Raw genomic sequence first — 21,787 nt, 5'->3', positions numbered from 1 at the left:
AGTGCCGTCTCTTGAATGAGATGGCAGAGATACAGAGCTATATTTTAATTTCAGATTTAATTAGTATTTATATAAATTTAACCGAGTTTAGATGACGGTTTATACTGAAGCAATATTTTCCTTTCTTCCTCCTTAAGCTCTTCTAGATGGTCAGTAATGGCTGATATATTATTTGGAGGCTTGTTTTGATTATTAAATAAGTTTAATCTCATATTAGTATTAAATAATTGAATCCTAAAAGGATTGTAAGAAAACTAGTTTGATTCTCATTACGCTACAGGGCGGAGCATTATTCTTTAAATGCAAGAGAAGAGTGCAGGTTTTTCACCATCAAGAAGAAATTTAATTATAAACTGAAAAGTTTATACAAGTGTTAAAAAAAATAAATAAATAATTATAAATCTCAATTAATGATTAAAAAAAAATTATGTTGAATTCAAATAAAGACTGAGTGAAAAAATTAAAATTAAAATGTTATTTTTTAAAAGAAAAAAATGGTTGGATATTTGGTCCGTGAAATTTTAATGATTTAAAATTGTAAAACTATATTTTATTTTTTCTAACTTAAATATTAACTCAATATCAAAATTTCTTTCTAACATCCGAAGATTCTACGTAAAGTCAACCAAAATAAAATATCAAACTGGATTTTGAGTTCAAGCGTGCTTGACACTGTGACAATAATTTTTTTAAAAGTTTTTTTTATTCAAAAATACATCAAAATAATAATATATTTATTTATTTATTAAAATTATTTTTTGATATTAATACATTAAAATAATAATAAAAAAATACTCAAAAATTATTTTTTAAAAAAAATAAATTTTTAGCAAATAATGTTTTGATGTCAATGTCAAACGCACTCTTTTAAAGTAAAATGATGAAGAAAAAGTCAAGTGACAACACAAAATTAAAAAAATAATAATAATTGAAAGTAACTATTGCAAAATATATTGGATTGTGCCTTTCTTATACATTGTATTTTTATTTTTTTTATGGTTTACCTAATATTAATTTTACAAAATCAAACTATAATTATTTAATGGCAAGCAATATTACTCAATTAAAAAGAGATGCACGAAAAAAAAATTATCCAATAAAAAAAAAGGGCGCGGGTGAAAAAAAGTTTGAAGTGGTTCACTATTTACAATCCAAATATCATTTTATAGTTCACTGAGACAAAACATAACTATAACTATTAAATAAAGTAAAATGACTAGATGAAAAAAGGATATGGATGAAAAAAGAAAAAAAAAACTTAATAAAAAAAGGAATAAAGAAATGAGGTGGGATGATTTACTTGCGACCGGCATGGTTTTAAAAAAGAAAACAAAAAAGAAAAAAAAACTTAATAAAAAAAGGAATAAAGAAATGAGGTGGGATGATTTACTTGCGACCGGCATGGTTTTAAAAAAGAAAAGAAAAAAAAAAGAAAAAAGAAAATAAGCTGATATGTTACTGTCACAAGTTTTTTTCATTTTTTAAAAGACATGTTCAAAGTGATAATGATCTGACTGTGAGAAGCAATTTCGGCGTGAATTGACTTCAATTAATTTAAATTTTATTAAAAAAATATGAAATAATGTCATATCAAATAAAAAAGATTAGCATTCTTCAGCTATCCTATTTAAACAGGATCTAATCTACAAGTAATTAAGTTGACCCGTCAAATTATACCATATCTTATAACCAGGGTTAATCCAACTATACAAGCATATTCCATTGATGATGTTTTGAGCTCGCTACTCCAACGATACTGAATATCTATTTTAATTTATATTTATGTATTTGTTTGCAGTCACGCTAACATTTCAAAACTTCATTAATTGCCGCCTAATCCATGGTTATAGCAGGCTGAGTTGGCAAGATACCATTTGCTATTATTTTAGTAGATATGAATAAGGAATGGGAGCTCTTAAGACCCCATTGATATTATAATAGTAGGTATTATTTTTTAAAATATTTTTAGTTTGAAAATATATGAAATAATATTTTTTATTTTCAAATTTTATTTTTACTAATAATATAAAAAAATATATTTTATATAAAAAGCTTTCCAACAACCACGTGTAGGGTGCAAGTATCATGATTGTATTAACGGGTCAATTTCCCAGCAACCTACCGAGTTAATTACAGACAATAAATAACTTTCAGCTTCTATACATACCGAGGTGGTGATTAGTAAGCAAGTACACGGCATTTATTAAGCACTAATTAGGCCACTGATCCTACAAAGTTACGGTTATTTAAAAATGTAGTGTTTTTTAAAGTGTTTTTTTATTTTAAAATATATTAAAATAATATTTTTTATGTTTTAAAAATGATTTTATCATGAACATAAAAGAATATTAATTTAAAATAAAAAAAATTAAAATTTTCAAAAACATTTTAAAAAGAAAAGGATTGTAGCTCGAGGAGGGACGCTTTACAGAACTTTCTCGATTGTTTCGGGCCAGCCTCCATAGGCTAGGGCAGCAGCCTCTTTTCCAAGCCATCTTCTGCTTCGTTACGTTACTGTCTTTATGTATAGTAGAACTTTTAACTTTTTTTTCTCCGATAGAACGATCATGTAATTTCCTCGAGCAACTTTCATCCACCGAGACTAATTCATCTTTTTCCAGGAGCGTCTTCTTTAAAGTGAATGCCACGACATCTCCTGTATGTATTTGAAAAATAACATGGAGATTACTCCCCTCTAGAACAAACCTAAATCTCTCTTTCTTTTTTTTTTTTTTCTTTTTTTTTTTAAAAAGCATTCGCCCAGGCCCCAGCCATCATCAATGCCTGTAGTCGACAACAACTTGGACGTTTTTTCCTTGCTCGTGTGCTTGTTGTGGGTGTAAATCTTGATCTTGGATCTAGATCTATGTGGTCCAATGTTAATTGTTTATTCTTCTCTTGTTTGATTTTTCCTTTTAAATAAAGGTTTAGTGTTTGTTTTAGTTATATCGAGGAAATTAATATTAATTGATGGTTTTGAATTTATTCTCAACGAAGCCTAATAGTGTGGCCATTGTTTCCTTGATTTATAATAGCTCAAGCTTATTTTTGTGCGTGATATGCAATCATTTTCTACTCTGAATCCTTATTGTTTCGTGGAAGTAGTTTTTTTTAAAAAAATTATTTTTAAATTTTATAATGTTTATTTAATTTTAAAAAATTTAATCAATAAAAAATATTTTTCAATAAAAGGATTAGCTTAATTTCAAAAAAAATATTTTTCTTTTATTTTAAACAAAAAATATTTTTAGAAAGTTGAGAAAAAATATAAAACATCTTATTATTTATTGATTATATTAAATTTATTTTTTAATATTTTAATTGTTATATATTTTATTTTAATATTTTATTTTTTAATATTTGATTTGATTTAGCTTTATATTAATTTTGGTTCATATTTTTTATTTATTTTTCTCTAATTATTTTCTTGATTGAAACTTTTTATCTATTAGATTTGATTTATATTTTTTATTATTTAAAATAATTTATGAGATTATATTTTTTAATTTTATTATCTATCAACTATGATTCCGGTTCTTTTAATAAACTTGAAAAAAAATTTAAAAATAATTTTCAGCTCATTGCATTCTTGAAAAATAATTAAAAAAAATTATATAATTTTCAATATATTTTTTATGATACTGTCAAATATTAAAAAATTATTCACTTTTTAAGAATTTATTTTTTATTAAAATTATTTAAAAAAAACATTACTTTACAACAAACAAATTAATTATACTTGGGAATTTTAAATAATTTTTTTGCATAACTTTATTAACTCGTTGTTACACACCGCTGATGTTGTTAATTATTTTTTTGAAATATCAAGTTATAATTTGCATGGATGTAGTATGTAAAGAGTGATATATTCATATTCTATTCATACAATGTTTTTTTTTCCCAAAAAATAAGGAAAAAGTAATTAACACCTTACAGGTGAGCAGTAAAAAAAGAAGAGAGAGGGATAAATAAATACTTAAAAGAACAATGCTAAGTTTACCGAAATGGTTGTCGAAAAATCAAAGTCCCTGAATTCGTGGGATAAAATTAGCATCACTCTTATTAAGAATTTATCCCCTTTTTATATATTTGTTTTTGTTTAATGATGATTGGTGGAATTAAGTTGAATTGTCCACTGCTTAATTAGAACTTCAATTCCGGAGAATTGTAAGGAATGGACTTGATTGCCACGGGCTATCATATTGGGCTTCATGGGCTATAGGCCGGGGCCTTCTTAGCGTGTCATCTCATGCCGACCATGACTGGGGATTGATCTTCTGAAACTGATACCAGGTCTCGTATGTTGACCGGCCGATTTTATTATTTACTTATTACGAAAATCCATTTTTATTTTTTACCAGGAAAGAATTTAAATATCCATACCCTTTCAAGAATTTAAACCCTTTTCAAAATCTTATCAGAAAAGGAAGCTGGTTTTTTTATTTTATTTTATTTTATTTTATTTTATTCTGTTGCAAGATAAAACTATTATTTTTTCCTGGAAGGACATAAATGAAACCAGTGCATTAAGAAAGACTCGAGAGTACAGCTTATTACAGGATGCACGGCGAAGCTCACGCAACTTTATTGATAGCCAGAGGCTCAATAGAGGAAGGAAAGTGGTAAGTGAGAAGCCACGAATTAATATCGTAGGAAAGTGGTAAGTGATCATCTAGAACTGATCAGGGAAATGGACCTTGTTAGATTTACATCTTTTCTTTAGTGGCACCGGGCATTCTATGAATTCTGGCCCGGAAATGTCTGCGCACATGAAAACCTGATACACCTGCCTATTCTTGGATGCATCGGTGTTGCATTCTATGTCAGGAGTAAATCCTGTAGCTTCTTTTATAGCTATTCTTACGCTGTCCAGGTCATAAGATTCACCGTCTGGTTTAATTCCTGCACCACAATATTTTTTTGCGCACAGCCCATAATTGTTAGGAACAATATCTAGCTAAAAGCCTTTCTTTAAGACAAGGAAAGGCAGTGTAAATATTTGAGAGTTCATGCACGTATATATACCTGCACTTATAAGAGCTTGGAGAAGGTTTGCCTTCTTTTTCAGCTCAAGATCGCAGCTTCAAAATAAACGTGCTGGCCAATCTCTTCTGACACTGCACAGGTACGTACCGTGCTTTATCCATTCATGTGACCAAAAAGTTAGGTTGCTTCTCAAACCTCAGATTTCAAATTCTGTGCCTTTCGAGAATTCTAAAGAACAGATAATGTGATACGGCCCAACTGCAGAGGTCAAAGTCACTAGAAAAATAGGTGAGGCAGACTGTGATAAGTTCCTGCTATTTGGGATTAAGATATACTGTGATACAAATTATTAATAGAAAAGTGACAGATTAGTGTCGGATTAGTTTGTTTTACATTACCCGTCCTCTGCGGAAAGTACGGAAGAAATGTAAGATTTGGATAAATAAATAAAATAATTTTTAATAGAATATTAATATTAAAATTCTATTGATTGATTCTAAGAAGTAGTTTTTTATTTAACAACCAGACACTTTGATGAATGTATGAAATAAAAAAAACTTCTTAAAAATACTTACATATGTTGACAGCGGGCAGAGAGCCCACTGCCAACATAATAGAAGAAGAAAGTTAAAATTCTGCCCCTGGTGTCTGTTTTAGGGTTTTGAGTTATTATTATTATTATATTCCTGCCACTTATAATTAATTACACTTGATTTTGTAATTAATAAAAAAAATTGTTTAAAGTTATAATTATTATTATATTCCTGCCACTTATAATTAATTACACTTGATTTTGTAATTAATAAAAAAAAATTGTTTAAGCACGATCGATGTTTACAATTTGAAATTTATATTATGATTGGTTTGTTAATCACCAAAGTGGTAGGATAATTAAGATAAATAAGTTTTAAATTGTATAATGTTTTTTTTTTCACTTACCCATGAATCTTTATGCTTGTAAATGCTGAATCTGTCGAACAATTATGGGTAAAAAAAGCTGGTAAGTGGCATGGAAAGGGTAAACATAGACCACTTAAAATAAATGAATCAACTGAAAGGTATTGTATTATCAAAAACATGAAAAAGATTGAGAAGTTGAGTTTCATCTTTAACGATACGATTTCGAGACCTGGGAGAGCTCAACAAACTGATCCGCGCGCGGGGTTTCTTTTTAAGATTGGATTTTAGAATGACAATGCAATTTGGGTTCAGTCTGAATATATATATATATATATATATATATATATATATATATATATATATATATATATATATATATATATATATATATATATATGTCAGAACCACCAATAATCTCTCTGGAACTCATGAGCTGGGTAAAGGTAGACGACGCATCAGAAGGTTTTATCCTTGCTTGGAAACACATTATTTGCACAGATGAATATCTATACTTAAAGCAGACAAACATTTGTAACAGTTCGATGAGAATCAAAGTGGTTTTAATTTAGACATCTTCTTGGAGCGTGCATGCATGGCGTGCAAAAAGGCACAATATTATTGTTTTCTACTGTTGAGTGCTTTTAGAATTCATCATTTAGATAATAATATAAATCTATTTAAAATAAATGAACTAATCAAAGGATTGAAGTTAAATAAATAAATAAAACATAAAAAAACTTGAGCTGAGTTAACTTAACTAACCCGCAATCCGGATAATACTATAAAAAAAATTAACATAAATAAATAAGAAAATTCAAGATCCAATAACCTAATATCAAAAAATAAAAATAAAAACATTGAAAAAAAAAACTTGGAACAACTCTTATTAACTTGATTAGCCTGCAACCTGATGTAACTTTATAAAATAAAAAAATGATAAAAAAAATCATTAAAATAATAAGGATCAACATTGGATAAAAAAAAACTAAGTGAAATAAAATGTTGAGGGATAAAATTAAAAAAATGATAAAAAAAATATTTAAAAGAATGAGGAACAAAATTGAATAAAAAATAAATGAAATAAAATATTAATTGGCAAAATTAAAAACAAAGAACAAATAAAAAAAAGGTATAAAAACAACAATAAAAAGAAGGACTACCATATTTTATATAAAAAATAAATAAAATCAAATGAAAAGGGATGAAATTGATTAAAAAATTCAAAACAAATAATTATCAATCCAAAAAAGAAAGGCCAAAAGAAAAAATAAATGGAAGGACAAGTCTTCTCTAAATTCTAGTTGACCCAATGCGAAATTTAAAGAGAGGAGGAGGAAAAGGACAAAAAGAAAAGAGGGAAAATTCTACCGATGCTAAACTGCCACGAATCAAATTACATATGCCTTCTCACCAATTGTGTTGCCACTAGACAATCCTAGTTGTATCTATTTTTTTTTAAAAGTAACTTTAAAAATTAACTAATAAGATTTTATTAATTTCGCCTCGGACATCATAAAATTTCTGGTATTTTATTAAGGATATATATATATATATATATATATATATATATATATATATATATATATATAAGAGAAAGGAAGCTGAATTTAATAATTACAAAAAACATTAAAATAAGAAATCACTTTCTTGCATGGTTCATGTCAATAGTGCAAGCATTGACCAAACCTTAATAATTTGCTTTTTTGGCCAACCCCGACATCTTTTTTGGTCTTTATTTCATGTTTTTTTTAAAAAAATTTCGTTTCATCATTCAAATGGTTGATTTTGATTTTGAATTGACCAAACCCCTTAATAATTTGCTCTAATTTATTTTTTATAAAGTTCTTATATTTTCAAATAAAAATTTTGTTTTATTAGGTAAGTATTTATTTTTATTATAATATAATAAATAAAAACTAGTTTGAAAAAAATAAAGTTATTAAACCAAGTGAAGTTTATGACCTATATCATGAGTTTGATGGGTTAAGCCGTGAAACCTGAATGATCAAATATGTTATTATTTTAATATTAAAAAATATATATCATCTTACATTATTTTTTTAAAATCAATTTATATTTTTACCAATCATTTGGATATCTTTGTATCCACCAAGTTAAATGGATAATGTTAGGGAAAAAAATATTTTAAAAAAGACAGCTGTTAAACTTAGAAAAATTAATTTGACCCGGGTCACGTGTTTAGCTAGTTGAATCACGTGACTCAAGTCGATTCAATATGTTATCATCTCAATATTAAAAAAAATCATCTTGGAATATTTTTTTAAATCAAACTATATTTTTACCATATTTAAATTATCTTTGAATCTATTAGGTTAATTGGATCATGTTAAAATAATTTTTATATTATTTAATTTAAAATCTAAAGTATGCAAAAATTCAAGTCATAAAAATTTTAAAGTTAATTTGTTATTTAATAATAATACTAAAAATATGACTTGCAATCCGAAGATTTATTCACTTAAAAAAAAAAAAAAAGCCTGATACTTGCTATAATAGGAAGTTAATGTGATTATCATGATTAAGGGATTAATTAATCGATCATTTAAGTCGTGAGACTTCTTGGTAACTTCAAGAGGTTAAGATTACCAATGGGCTACATCTTGCCCTCGAAAATCCTATTATTAAAAACTACATCATTCGATCCGTGCTACAAGGTCCAAGCAGAATGTGCCTTGGCGCTAGTTCTTATATTGAATTTACCAGTGCCCGTTTTCTACTTCAATCAAATGCAGTCACAGGGAAGAACATAGTAAAATATAATTCCCGGGGTTTGCTTTCAAATATATATGCTTTCACTGTTGCCGCCATTAAAATGCTTCAAATTGATTCTAATTGTTTATAAAAAGAAATTGAATGCATTAAACTAGTAAAGAAAATTGGGTTTGTTTTGGGATGTTTTTGGGTATATATATGCATTGAGAGAAGGTATGTTTTGGGATGATTTTGGGTTGAAAGGTTTTTAACAGCTCTCCAAATCATTGGAATTAACTTGATGGGAAAACAAATACACTGGTAAGACTAAGATCAACTGATTATCAGTAAACAAGACACGAAAGGAAATACATTAATTTAGTCTCAATTACGGATCTAAAAAGAAGGGAACTCAATTTCTGGATCACATTTTCCTCTGGGAAACACTGGACAGTCAATGAGATTTTTCCCACTAGCATCCACACACAGGTAAATTTGGTAAAGTTGACTGTTCCTTGATGTATCAGTATTGCACTCTATCCATGGAGTAAATCCTACTGCGTCTTGTATAGCACTCTTGACACTGCTCAAGCTGTAAGATCCCCCATCTGGGTTTATTCCTGTAACATTTTTTTTCTTCAACCATTAGCTACCGTAGCATTTAAGGGGAAAAAATTTAGGCAAAGGACAGCTCTCCTCTAAAAGGGGTGAATCTGGACTTCATAAATTTTAAAAAAAGAAGAAGATTTACCTGCATTTGTTAGTGCCTGAAGGAGGTTAACTTGCTTTTTCAAATCGAGAGCTGCTTGGAAGTATCCATGTTGGTCAAGAAGAGACTCGGAGCACGTCCCATGCTTTTCCCATTCATGTGTCCAGAAGGCTACTCCAGTGCCGCTTGGGCAAGCCAGCGTTGGCCAATTCTTTTGCATACCGCTCCTTAGGTCTGCAACCTGTACCGTTTACCAAAAGATCAGTTATTATAAAAGTAAAAGACAAACAAAGAAAGGTGCAAAGAATTCTACCGAAACCAGATACATGACATCAACTAAAACATGCACTGAGAGGACCTGATGATTCAAAGAAGAACGTTAGGCTTATGTGTGCCTTAAGGTCTTTCTGGGCTGGGCTTCATGATTAGAAATTTGAGTTGAGTTGGTGGGCTTGTGCCACTAGAAACCCTCCGTTGCCAGTTTCTCAAGGCAGGCTTGTAACTGGCAAGCTATTGCTTCCTTTCTATGTAGCTATAATTTGAATTCCAATTCACTTGAAAGCTTTTAACTATTTAATGTTTGGCAACTTAACATGTTAAAATGAGTTCTTTCAAACTGGAAATTGATCAAGAGATTTCTTTAGAGATTACGTTAATGATTAGAAAATATAAGGGGTGAAACAAAAGTATAGGTAATCTTAAGAGACTGTCGATTACTATATGAATCAATGGTTTCATTGATTTAACCTATCGATCAATATTGACCATAGAAAGAAAGTGGGTCGATAAAATCAATTCAAAACATAAATCTGATCTTTTCTTCATTAACCATTACTGTAATCTAGAAAAGAAAAGGAAAAAAAATCTAAGCCAGTGAACTGAAATTTTAGGAAGTCGTCCTTGCTCTGTTTCCTATAAAATTCATTTATCAGTCACAAGATATATTGGTTATGAAATGGAAAGAGGAAAAATTTCGACCAAATTGTTGCAGTAAAGAACTACTACTCGTTATTTTTTCATGTTGCGTTCCTGTTAGCAGGGACTTGTAGAATGTAAAGTCCCATTTTGAAAATAAATAAAAAAACCTTTATGTTCCTGGTGTACAGTACAAGGACAAAGAATGACAGCTTTCTGGCGATGATTTCAAGGGCAAACACTACCTTTTTTGGATCGTAGGGGCTACTAGCATCACAGTTTTTTGGGTATGTCCCGTCATTGTAATTGGGCCAAACTCCATGAATGCCGAAATCAGCCGCAGGTTTTCCAGTTGTTGGGTAGCAGCAACTTGTCATTGTGTCACAGTATGATCCTGGCCACTGCAATATCGACACAAAAACCATCAACCAAGAGCAGGAAAAAAAACAACAGAGAGAAACAAAGTAGTTTAGAAGAAACTCAAATATATAGACATTAGAAACTTAACTAACCTACCTGTTGAACAAAGTAGAAGAAGTCGAAGTCCTGTGAAACAGAAAGTACTGATAGGCACAGGAGTACCAGAAGCTTGATCAAGGTAGAACTGTTGGCTTTCATCTATTCTTTTGCCTCTCTTAATCCTGTGAAATGGAATTCTAGTTCAAGGCTTTTAAATGTGATATGATATGATCGTACAGAACAAGCATGGTATGAGGCGCATTTTATAGAGTTATAGGCCATTAAGGACTGCCTGCATTCAGAGTATCAATCACAGGATACGCTGTTCCAAGCTTATCAATCAATTCATGGCAATATTTACGCGTGAACATTTCCTAATAAGTTCATATGCATGTCCACTGTCCATCTAATTATTCGTGAAAGTTTAACCTGTTCTTAAACTCATCGGAAATATTATTGATCTCGTACTTATTTCTCATCATGCCGCCAGGTTCATTGTCAATTTCTCGTGTGAACATTTTTTGGTGGCTAAAACTCCTAGTGTTTATTTCCGTAACTGTAGGTATACCTGATCTTCAGATTTATGCATTTATGAGTTCGAGGTGCATGAATCTCATTGTGGCAAGAGATATACCATGATCTTTGATATAGCGGGAGAATCGAAGGAGATTATTTCTACATTTGGTTCTCCAATATATTATAGAAAAAATAGTAGCATCTTTCCTTTTATGGATTGAAATCAATTCAAGAAATAAAATTATTCACCTCATCAAATAAAAAAGAATCACTAGGACTGTTCATATCAATATGAGAGCAGGTTTGAATTCCACAAGAAAGTATTATTATTATTATTATTATTTTGTAAATATAACGGTTGAGATATGAATGACTTAAGAGTTTTTTTTTTTATTTTAAAAGTGTTTTTTAAAAAATTATTTTTATTATTTTTTCTTTACTTCAAAATAATATTTTTTAGATATTTTCATATTTTTTTTAAAATTATAGAACAACATTTAATTCTATGAATATGATTCATTGGCCTTCCATTTATAGTCGCTTAAAACATTTTTATTTGTTTTGAACATCGATATGGTCCAGTTGAGATAATTGAGCTGCTTAGAAAATACGAAGACCGCAAGAAACTAAGTAATCAAGAAAAAACGAGATTCACGGCTCTCATGGTCCACGGCATTTTGCGGTGTGTTTAGACTTTAGAAGAAATTGTTGTGCCGCTTCTTTTCATCACCGGTAAAGAAAATAAACATTATAACTAGAAAGGTAATGATGTATTGATCAATTGTCTGCTGCTGCACATCAATGGTTCAGAATATACACCAATGTGCACGTGCCTGATGAAAACTTACAGGGATCGCCACTTGGAACCGACCCTGCTACTCTTGATTCTTTACAAGCAACTAAAGATTTCGAGAACTTATATATGTTGAACGAATGGAGTAATTAGGAGCAACTGCAGTACCGACTCCGAAGCCTTCTAATGATAGCAGGGCGAAATAGCTGTTGAAAGACAGGGACGATATGCAGATGTCTCAATCATACAAGGAGGAATTTCAGTTGAACAGACTCTTCTACCAGTAATCCCCACAAGAGCATTTCCCGTCTTTGAAATGATGAAATCGTTGGACATCTCTAAGAATTATCTCCCTATCAATGAGTGACGATATAAGTTTAGCAGCAGAATGGCAATCCCCGCAAACTCGAAGATTCTTCACCACGCGGATTGTTGTCCCTGGGGGGGTGTTGAGGAGTCCAAAGGAAATGGCCAATTTTTCACTATGATATCTAAGAGTGATTTCTTTCTCTTCATCTTCCATATCAGGATGAACGACCAGAGAAGTATCTGGTACATATCCGACTGATTTTAACTCCTTAACCAGCTCATCCAGAGCTCGATGTAAAGCTGTAGAAACGTAATGCACACCATCCCCAGAGAAGAACTCATGCACTACATTATCTACCTCTATGGAGCTGCACCCAGGAATCTTTACTGCACCTTTATGGATCATTAATTTTCTTAAAGTATCCACATCTTCCCATTTGCCAGCTCTTGCACACAGGTTTGATAAAATTACATAATCCCCGCCATGAGAGTCGTCAAGTTCAAGAATCTGGTTCATCACTTGCTTTGCCAATTCCAGATTGCCATGGCTACTACATGAAGATAATAAGGTTCGCCACAGTATAGGTGTGGGCTTGATCGGCAACTCATCTATGAACTTATAAGCTTCATGTAAGAGTCCAGCTCGACCTAATAAATCCACCATACACCCGTAATGCTTGATCCCAGGAATAATTCCATACACCTCACTCATACTATAGAAATACCGAAAACCTTCATCCACCAATCCAGTGTGACTACAAGCATACAGTAGGCCTAAAAATGTAATATCATCAGGCTGCACTTTTGCCCTCGTCATTTCTTCGAACATAGACATCACATCTTGACCCTGCCCATGCATTGCATATGCCACGATCATCGCAGACCAAGCCTGCGTGTCTCTTACACTCATGCTATCGAAGACAGAAATGGCACCATCCAAGCTTCCACATTTGGCGTACATATCTATAAGTGCCGTATTCACCTTAACATATTTATCCAGTCCATTCTTCTTAACATATTCATGGATCCACTTCCCTAAGTCTAAGGCACCCAACAATGCACACGACGATAGAACACTGAGCACGGTAACGTCATTAGGCTTAAGTTTCCTAGCTTGCAATTCGCGAAACAGAGACAGTGCCTCATTAGGCCTGCTACTTCTAGCATAGCCCGTTATAATAGCATTATATGAAACAACACACGGTTCTAATATCTCATCAAACACTCGTTGAGCCCCATCCACATCATTACACCCGGCGTACATATTTATAAGTGTAGGGCAGACATAAGGATTCTCATTTAGCCCAAGTTTGATAGCAAGGCAATGCAGCTGTTTACCTTGTTGAAAGGCTTTAGCGACCACACACGCTTTAAGTAAAGATGGGAAAGTGTAGTCATCTGGCAAGAGATTATAGTTTAAAGCTTTGATAAAGAGAGAGATGGCTTTGAGAGGGGCATTGGACCGCGAATAGCCGCGAAACATGGAGTTAAAGAGGACAATGTCTGGCTGGGGAATTGCTTCAAACAGCTGGTGTGCGTAGTCCATGGAGGCGGTGGTGGGGTTTTGAGTGCAAGAGTTGATGAGCTTGGTGAGGATTTGGAGGTCATTTTGGAGGTGGGTTTTGATCGAAAAGGCTTGAATCTGCTTAAGTTCTTTAAGAGAGGTGCATTTGGGTAAGCAAGAGAGAGGGCTTGATGGGTATGTGCTGTTGTAATAAGAACTGTGTTGTGAGGGAGACTGCTGGGTCACTGGTGGAAAGGGTGCTGCTGCCATTTTCATTAAAATGAAATTCTTTTGGTATATAATCTTATATTAACAAAAAATCGATTTAAGAACAAAAAATTAAACCAGAATCCAAAAACTTCTTACGTCCATGTTTACACTCATGCGAGATGAAGGCAAATAACACTCTATCAGAACTTTTCTCCTTAAGTGAATCTTGTTGATATTAAATTTGATTATTTTTATATTCATAATTAATATCAAACTTGTAATTTTTTTTTCCTTAGTTAAAATCTGAAAATTATTTCTCCTCAGCTTGAATTCGATAACTCTTTCTTCATATCTCTAACTTAAAAACTAAAAAAATAAAAGAGATGAAATCATTATCAAACTTGATTTTGCAATTTGATAATCAAATAAGAATTTTTTTTATAATTGACCTAGTAACATTAAATTGGTTGAAAATTAAACTTTGTATTTTTTTACTCTCTATGAGGTTATCTTAATCCAATGATTAATTCACGGGTTTCGACATGTTGACCGTGTTAATTTTTTTTAGTTTTTCTTTAATATAATTTTTTTTAATTGAACTTCATTTTTTTTTCCCTGCTGAATCATCTTGATCTTATGATCCGAATTGTGGACTAGCATGTTAAATTGATTTATTTTTTTTTATTTTTTTTAATTAATTATTTTTTCTAATTTCACCTTCCAACAACTCAATCTTATTTTATTTGTTTTTAATTTCATCCTCCAATATTAAGTTGATTAAGAATTAAACTTCATATTTTTTTTTATTTCTTTATGTGAAGCTATCTCGGTCTCATGAATATTTTTTATGGATCTCAAGATTCAACACTATATTTTTTGGAAATAGAGCTTCTTAATTTTATTTATTTATTTATTATGAAGTTATCTCAGTTTCATAACTCAAATAGTAGGTTTAAGAGGTCAGTCAAAGTTGAATTGAGTTGTTTTTTTATTTATTTTTTTAATTTCATCATTTAATACTAGACTAGTTAAAAATTGAGTTTCATAATTTTTTATAATTTTACTTTTTATGAAGATATCCTAATTTCACGATGAAAAAATCTTTTTTTGTTTTTTTTTTAAAATTCATACTTATTTATTTACTCTTTAAATATTAAGTTGATTAGAAATTAAAAATTTTAATTTATTTTAATTTATATTATATACTATTATTATGGTTTGGTGATCCAATCTAAATTAATTAAATATGTTATTATCTTAATATTTATTAAAAATTATACCAGTAATGTTTAAATATTTTTCTTAGTACGGGACAGTGATAAAGTTAATATCCAAGTCACTTCCAAATTCGATATATAAGACTATTACGGCAATGTTTTTTTTTTTTTAATTATTATTAACAAATGTCAACGTGGTAACCTGCAAAAATAACAAGTGGCATACGCCCATCCTATTTTGATGCTACCTCTTGGGTACCTTGGTAATAGTATTCCCCCACCTTGATTGGAAAATTCAGATTCCTCGGATACGCCGTTTAGGGTTTTTGTTTGACAGATATTTTTTGTGTCCTCATCTTGTCTCTTTCATGCCCTTCCTGTTCTCCACTTTTTTAAGGGGAAAAAAAGAACCCTTTCTTTCTGGTAAGCCCCACAATCTTACTCCATTTATCTTTCAATGAAAAATATACATTTTGTTTCTCATGTGCCCACATGTTCTGTTTAATGCTAACCTCATTTTATTTATTTATTTTTGCAAATTAAGAGTAGAACACTGTTATTAATTAATTTTTTCAGCCTTCGTCGCTGTTTATTAAATCTTGATAATGCTTATTTATTCCTCCAAAGCCTGAAACTTGGATATTGAACCTCAATTGGGAATATAGTATAATTGAAAATCTTAACATGGTATTAACTGTTGTTGTGTTTTTTGAACTGGGTTCTGGTTACGAGTGCATATAAAATTATCCAAAAGCTGCTAGTGGAGTTTCAGTTTATGGAGATTATTCTTTTATGGTTTTAATTTCCTTTCCACGCTTTTCAGTTCTACAATTAATAATCTATTAAGGTCCTCAAACGGGAAATCTCTATGATTTCCATTTGAAAGTTTTTGTTTTGGGCCTTGACTGGGAAAGGAATTTTCTGTTATTTTAGTTTTTAACGCATTATCCTGTCGTCTTTCTTTTGCTCATGTTTCATGATGTTGAAAAGCAGATGGTGATTACTTATTAGTAGCTCGAAGCATTTGAAGATGACAATTAAACAGAGGCAACATATTCAAAGCATTTCAAAACAGAAGAAAGCTTTGGTTTTCAATGAAAAGAATGAAAATTTGGGTGAAGCTGCAGAGGCAAAATTACTCCAGATGTCAGAAGTGCAGCAGAATTTGTGGAAGACCCTGCGGCATGCTGCTGCCCATCAGCAGTATGTTGATAAGCATAGCCAATATAGTGAACAATCTAGACAGGTAAGAAAAATGGAGTATAAACTAGCATGCCTGAGTGAAGATGGGCAAATAGACAATGAGCAACTGAACGAGGAAAGTGCAGTTGATCATCTGTTGATTCTCGCACAGTCTGCTGAACTAATGCTGGAATCTGAGGAAAGCTTTGATGGATTGCGCATGAATGATAGAAGTCATGAAGGTAAGTGCATTAATTTGTGAAGTGTATTTGGTTATTTCAAGTTTGTTAAGTATTTCACTGATGTTGTGTTGATAGTTATTTATATATGATCAGGGTTGCATATTAGTCCAATGGCTCAACATTCATTAGAAAATCTTAGTGATGCTACAGTTACTGGTCAGTGTTATTCTCCTGTTCAATTACTACATTATCTGCCTTTCCTTTTATGTTTATGTAGCATCCCTTTTCAGATCAGAAATATCCTGGGAAAAAAATTGGCGTGATGCCTGTAATAGATCATGTACGAAATAAAGAGAATGGATTCCGATGTGAAGGTAAAACTCTCCGTTTAAGTCAAATTCGGTGTCTAGCTCGATCAAAAAGTAATATATTAGCGCACCAAAGTATTGGGGATTCTACACTTGGGCAATTGCAAGGAAGAACACGGCTGACTCAAATTCGACATCAAGCGCGGTCCAAAAATCATTCACAAGTGCAAGAAGGGACAGAAAAGAAATCAAGTGTGGATTTACATAAAAGAATTGTACGTTTGACCCATTTACGGAGCCTAGCTCGATCTAAAAGCAATTTAGTAGTTCAAAAGGCACTTCAGGACAGCAGGCATGGGCATTCTGATTGTCAAACCTCTGAAGGTAAAATTTACTTGAAAGCAATATAAAGAATACAGGAATGTGTTTGTCCTAAAGTGTATCTATGTTTTCAGTGCAAGTTGGTATATATACATGCTTGAATTAACTGTTTTTGTCATTCACTTCAGACTTGTACAATCTATCCTAGAGTTGGATATGTATCCATTTGTCTGAATATTTTTGTATCTTGATGATAAATGTAATGTTCGCTTTGGCATTTCTACCAGACAACCGAAGGCTTAGGACCATTGCAGCAATATTTGGAGAAGAAGACAGCTTCCAAGTGGGTGAGTGTTTACTTTGGTCATGATGTGATGGTCTTAATATTTACTCTTAAGAGTTTCTAAACTTTTTTGGTCACCTTTTCCTTTTCCTTTTCCTTTTCTTTTTCTTTTTTCATCATTATGCTTTTGCTTCTAAGAGAACTGCACTTTTGAATCATCTCAGGTCAAAAGATCCAATTAGGCAAAAATGAATGCAATAACAACACATACGGAGAAGTTGTCTGAGGTGTGCTGGTTCATGCGAAAGACTTGTCATTTTGAAGGACAGGTTGAGGTTTTATGAATACATATTTAAGAGCATTTCTATCATTATAGTAGTTGAGAAGTTTATATTTCAGTTTTTCTAATATGTGACCCAAGGGCACACGTTAATTGATATACTTGGAAAAATTCACTTATATAACTAATTGATCTATTTCCATAACCATGTAAGAATGGCTTCTGTAATTTAATATCATTGGGTATGGAAATTAAATTATTCCATTTAGCCTTTGGGAACATGTTCGACAAAACTCTTTGTGTTTAAGTATTGACATTCATGGGTACCATTTTCAATCTGTTATTTTGTACAGGATGTTGCCTAAAATATTTTATTATGTATTCCCTGAAGTTGTATCTTACTAGCAGTGTAATGTTCTTTCTATGGAAATGAAAACATTAAGGCCATGCTGTACTTCGATTAGTGTTTGAGGGCTGGAATGGGCATATGATATTCCAAGTTAACATGAAAATGGAACCATTGACATTTTGCGAAGTGATTTGCACATGCTTCCATGTTGTTAAAACCTAGAATGATTTGAATGCAGGCTAACTTAATGCAATCATCAAACTGCATGGCTGTTGAAGACTAAAAATGTCGAAGCTACTCTCTTATGGCATGTTATCAAGCAATGAAAGAAGCTAAAAGTGCCTCCAACCTACATTGAGTCTCTTGATTTACCATCTAGTAGATTCTTAAAACACGGATACTGTAGACAAGTTTCAGTTCAGGATAGCAGTATGTAATAGGATTTTTTTAGTACATGGATTTGACAGGATAAATATTTATCTGCATATACTTGTAGCTTCACCATCAATGAAATACAAGGCAAAATTTATCTGCATAATGAATTTGATCTTTCTAATTGCTTAATGCCGACATGTATGCCATTTGGTTTATTTTTCACTCACAACTTTCTGCCATTTCAACCAGTATATGGGCTGGTGGTGTGACTCGTCTCTACTGAATTGCCTCGGTCATTATCACAGGGGAATGAGGATCATCATTTTAGACATGTCAATGTAAAAGAGAAATTATGGCATCTGGCGGGTTCGTTTTGTTTGAAGAATTGAAGGTCACTGAGAAATAATAGAAAATGCTGTGTCATTAGCTGTTGGGAAAATTAATTGAAAAAGAAGATTGACATTATTTCTATCAGTGTCAGATTTATTTTTTATTTTATTTAGTTTTAAAACCAGCTCTTGAGAAATGAATAGAAAATGCAGTCTCATGGAAATCCGACGTGTACCTTGAAGAGGAAAATATGATCGGACCTTAAAAGGCAGAATTGGATTTTTCTTTATTTTGCTCTGGCAGAGATTTCAACCCTATATTGCATTGCATTCGACTTGCATGATCTTCGTACAAGGCAAAAGTTGCGCTTACGAATTGTTTATCTTATTGTCAGTAAGCTTAATGGCACCATCTTTAAGTTTCAGAGATGTTTTACAATTTGTTTGATAGAAGTATATGTACCTATTATACCCACAAAAGACCCGACTATCAATATTCCCACAATTAACACCAACTCTAACCCAAATCTTTTAGCAGATTTGTCAATCCTAAGGTAGCACAAGCAGGGTAACAACATAGAGACAGTGACACTCAAAAACGCACCAATAAAAGCCATCACGTATCCAAAAAAGGGAATTGTTAGTGCCACAACGACCGTGCTGATCACAATCACAGTTCTGATGAGGATACTGAGATATCTGCTGTTGCGGAAAACCAATGTGTCCTCAATAGCTGTAGCAATTGGAGCAGTAATGACCGCATATTTGGTCAGGGGGTTGATTAGAGTGGTATATATTGCTATTTTTGAACCAATTTTTCTGATTGGAAGATTTAAGGTCACCTGAGACTTCAAATATTCTCCATACATGAGGTAGCCTAGAACTGCCATTGATCCATAAGTGATGGTGCTTGTAACAAAGCAGACAAGTAAAACCTGCGAAGGAGAGAATGCAGAAGAGAAAGGGCATAAGCACACAATACTCCTATAAATTTAAACTGAAAAGATATCATCATTAGCATAGTTGCATTAACAGGGAGCAAATTATAAGAAGATTCAGTTTCCACGTAGCTTCCTACCTTGGAGAATTGGCTTCTGTCTTTCATGGAATTGCACAACGTGGGGAAAACTGCATGACCACAGTAACAAAAGCTGAACAAGCTTAAAGTAGTAGGTAATCCTCCCCCATTCAAAAGCACACCATTTTCATGGAACCCCACGCCATCAACTGCACCAACCCACAAAACACAACCAACCAAAAGAACAGAAGCCATAACCCCACCAGCAGAGACATAGGCCAGCATGCCTAGACTCTTTAACCATGTCGTTGGCAGGATTACAAGCGCAGTGAGCAGAACAAAGGCTGTTTTACCTCTAATATATAGTCCAGCAAATTTGAAACCTGTGTTTGGAAACAACTTGTCTAAATTGTCACCTTCTAGTATCAGAAATTCAACAGCTACTAAGTATAGCTCAAGATACATGAAGATGGATACTAGAGTTCTTCCTTTGTATCCAAAAGCTCGCTCTCCTATATCAGGATAACTTCTGATGAGTGGGTCCGAATCCATACAACGTCTTAGAAGTAATCCTGTATACCAACAGAGAACTGCCACTAGAAAAAGCAGTATTAAGCTCAGCCATCCTCCTTGAGAAAGCGCATAGGGAATTGAGAGTATCCCAACACCTGCAAAACAGGGCAGTAATTAATTGTTATCATTCTCGGTCATACTTCAGCTCACCTTTAATATTTCCATGAGTCGAAGCACTGTCCTGATTACCTCAACAAGTCCTTTGTTTAGCTGGGGAAAAAAGTAAATAATTGGACCAGAACCATGTATGCCAAAAAAAGCGAGGAAGAAAAATGGTGGTCCAAAACAATTATCATGATATTGAAAACGATTGTTTTTTGAATTCCCTAAAGAAGAGCAGAAGAACGTAACAAATAAAACACAGGTAAAATGTTACTGATATTATACATAGGAAAGTTTCTTAAAATTGGTTTAGCTACTGATATACATAGGAAGTTCCCTGTCTACATGTCTTAAGATTGGTTTAGTTACGGCAAAAAGAGGGAAAGAGGAAATAGAGACCTGATAAAGCATTGAGCCCATTAAAACAAGTTCCAAGGAAGGTGGTGCCCCTGTTTGGCACCTCAGGTTGTGGGAGCTGGTTTTGCCTCTCCACCTCGTTAACTTTTTGGCACTCCATCTTTTGCTGTCCACTACTTCAAATATTGGCACATATTTATACATGAAGAGGGATTTACTTGTGTCATTAATCAGTGGCAGTTTCTTTCTTCATTATTTAATACTAATCAGATTACTTTGTTTAGAATAAGAGAAAGTGAGGATTGAGTAGATAGCCATTCTCTCCACGGCATTTGGTGACAATTACTATACACCTTCCAAAAGCCAGACCACTCACATGTCGCTCACCACTGTGCCTCCTCTTTAAGGTTTCTTCAGCAATGGAAACGTGAGTCTCTATGCTTTATGTTCATGCATTTTACATGCATAACAACTTATTTGTGAGAACATTGCTGCTATAATAATTTCCAAGGTAATTAGACTAGCTACAAAGATTGTGAAGTGATCTGTTGTAGCAGCAAGAATTTAACTGCATTTTGTAACAAAAACCATTCTTTACCACAGGTTGATCGGGTGGAGTCGAACCAAATCATATTGCTTAGCTTTTGTAAGAAAAATAAATAAATAAAAGACAATGCCCTATATAAAAGGACAATCGATTGAAAAGAAAAGGACAGAAAGAGAAGAAAACAAGGATGATTCCACCAAGAGTTTAAAAGAATTAAAAGAAAATTTGAGCACCAACAAATAGATTAGCCCTCCACCACTCTCAACATCGTCGTGAGTTCACTGAGTTGCATATGTTCTGATACTCCATTAATTCTAAGCAAACTACATTTATAAACACAGAATCTTTGAT

At 32.3% G+C, this 21,787-nt stretch overlaps 4 protein-coding genes across 6 annotated transcripts; 1 reads left to right on the top strand and 3 right to left on the bottom strand.

Moving 5' to 3' along the window:
* Positions 1-8,907: 8,907 nt before the first annotated feature.
* LOC133696148 (ribonuclease 1-like) lies at positions 8,908-10,840 on the bottom strand. The gene is made up of 4 exons (XM_062118215.1): positions 10,739-10,840; positions 10,468-10,623; positions 9,350-9,548; positions 8,908-9,218 (listed from the first exon to the last, which is right to left on the bottom strand). The coding sequence occupies exons 1-4, from the start codon at positions 10,838-10,840 to the stop codon at positions 8,995-8,997; spliced, it is 681 nt and encodes a 226-aa protein (XP_061974199.1). The 3' UTR covers positions 8,908-8,994.
* A 1,105-nt stretch (positions 10,841-11,945) lies between these two features.
* On the bottom strand, positions 11,946-14,203 carry LOC133696817 (pentatricopeptide repeat-containing protein At2g02980, chloroplastic). The gene has a single exon (XM_062119096.1). The coding sequence runs from the start codon at positions 14,077-14,079 to the stop codon at positions 12,268-12,270; it is 1,812 nt and encodes a 603-aa protein (XP_061975080.1). The 5' UTR covers positions 14,080-14,203; the 3' UTR covers positions 11,946-12,267.
* Positions 14,204-15,493: 1,290 nt separating this feature from the next.
* On the top strand, positions 15,494-18,673 carry LOC133696433 (uncharacterized). Of its 3 annotated transcripts, none has more exons than XM_062118617.1 (6): positions 15,494-15,653; positions 16,224-16,654; positions 16,748-16,810; positions 16,885-17,286; positions 17,511-17,570; positions 17,731-18,249. In XM_062118617.1, the coding sequence occupies exons 2-6, from the start codon at positions 16,261-16,263 to the stop codon at positions 17,790-17,792; spliced, it is 981 nt and encodes a 326-aa protein (XP_061974601.1). In that variant the 5' UTR covers positions 15,494-15,653; positions 16,224-16,260; the 3' UTR covers positions 17,793-18,249. The 3 variants fall into 3 exon arrangements, with proteins under 3 accessions (XP_061974601.1, XP_061974602.1, XP_061974600.1); XM_062118618.1 differs by lacking the exon at positions 15,494-15,653 and adding an exon at positions 18,374-18,673 and having other exon boundaries at positions 15,667-16,654; positions 17,731-17,835; XM_062118616.1 differs by lacking the exon at positions 15,494-15,653 and having other exon boundaries at positions 15,667-16,654.
* A 529-nt stretch (positions 18,674-19,202) lies between these two features.
* On the bottom strand, positions 19,203-21,050 carry LOC133698046 (amino acid transporter AVT1I-like). Its single transcript, XM_062120926.1, has 3 exons — positions 20,932-21,050; positions 19,918-20,525; positions 19,203-19,774 (listed from the first exon to the last, which is right to left on the bottom strand). The coding sequence occupies exons 1-3, from the start codon at positions 21,047-21,049 to the stop codon at positions 19,262-19,264; spliced, it is 1,239 nt and encodes a 412-aa protein (XP_061976910.1). The 5' UTR covers position 21,050; the 3' UTR covers positions 19,203-19,261.
* Between the last annotated feature and the right edge of the window lie 737 nt (positions 21,051-21,787).

This window comes from Populus nigra, chromosome 6, assembly GCF_951802175.1.
Source record: "Populus nigra chromosome 6, ddPopNigr1.1, whole genome shotgun sequence".
NCBI lineage: Eukaryota > Viridiplantae > Streptophyta > Magnoliopsida > Malpighiales > Salicaceae > Populus > Populus nigra.
Note: the sequence above shows the minus strand (reverse complement) of the source record. Positions and strands in the feature narration are given on the sequence as shown.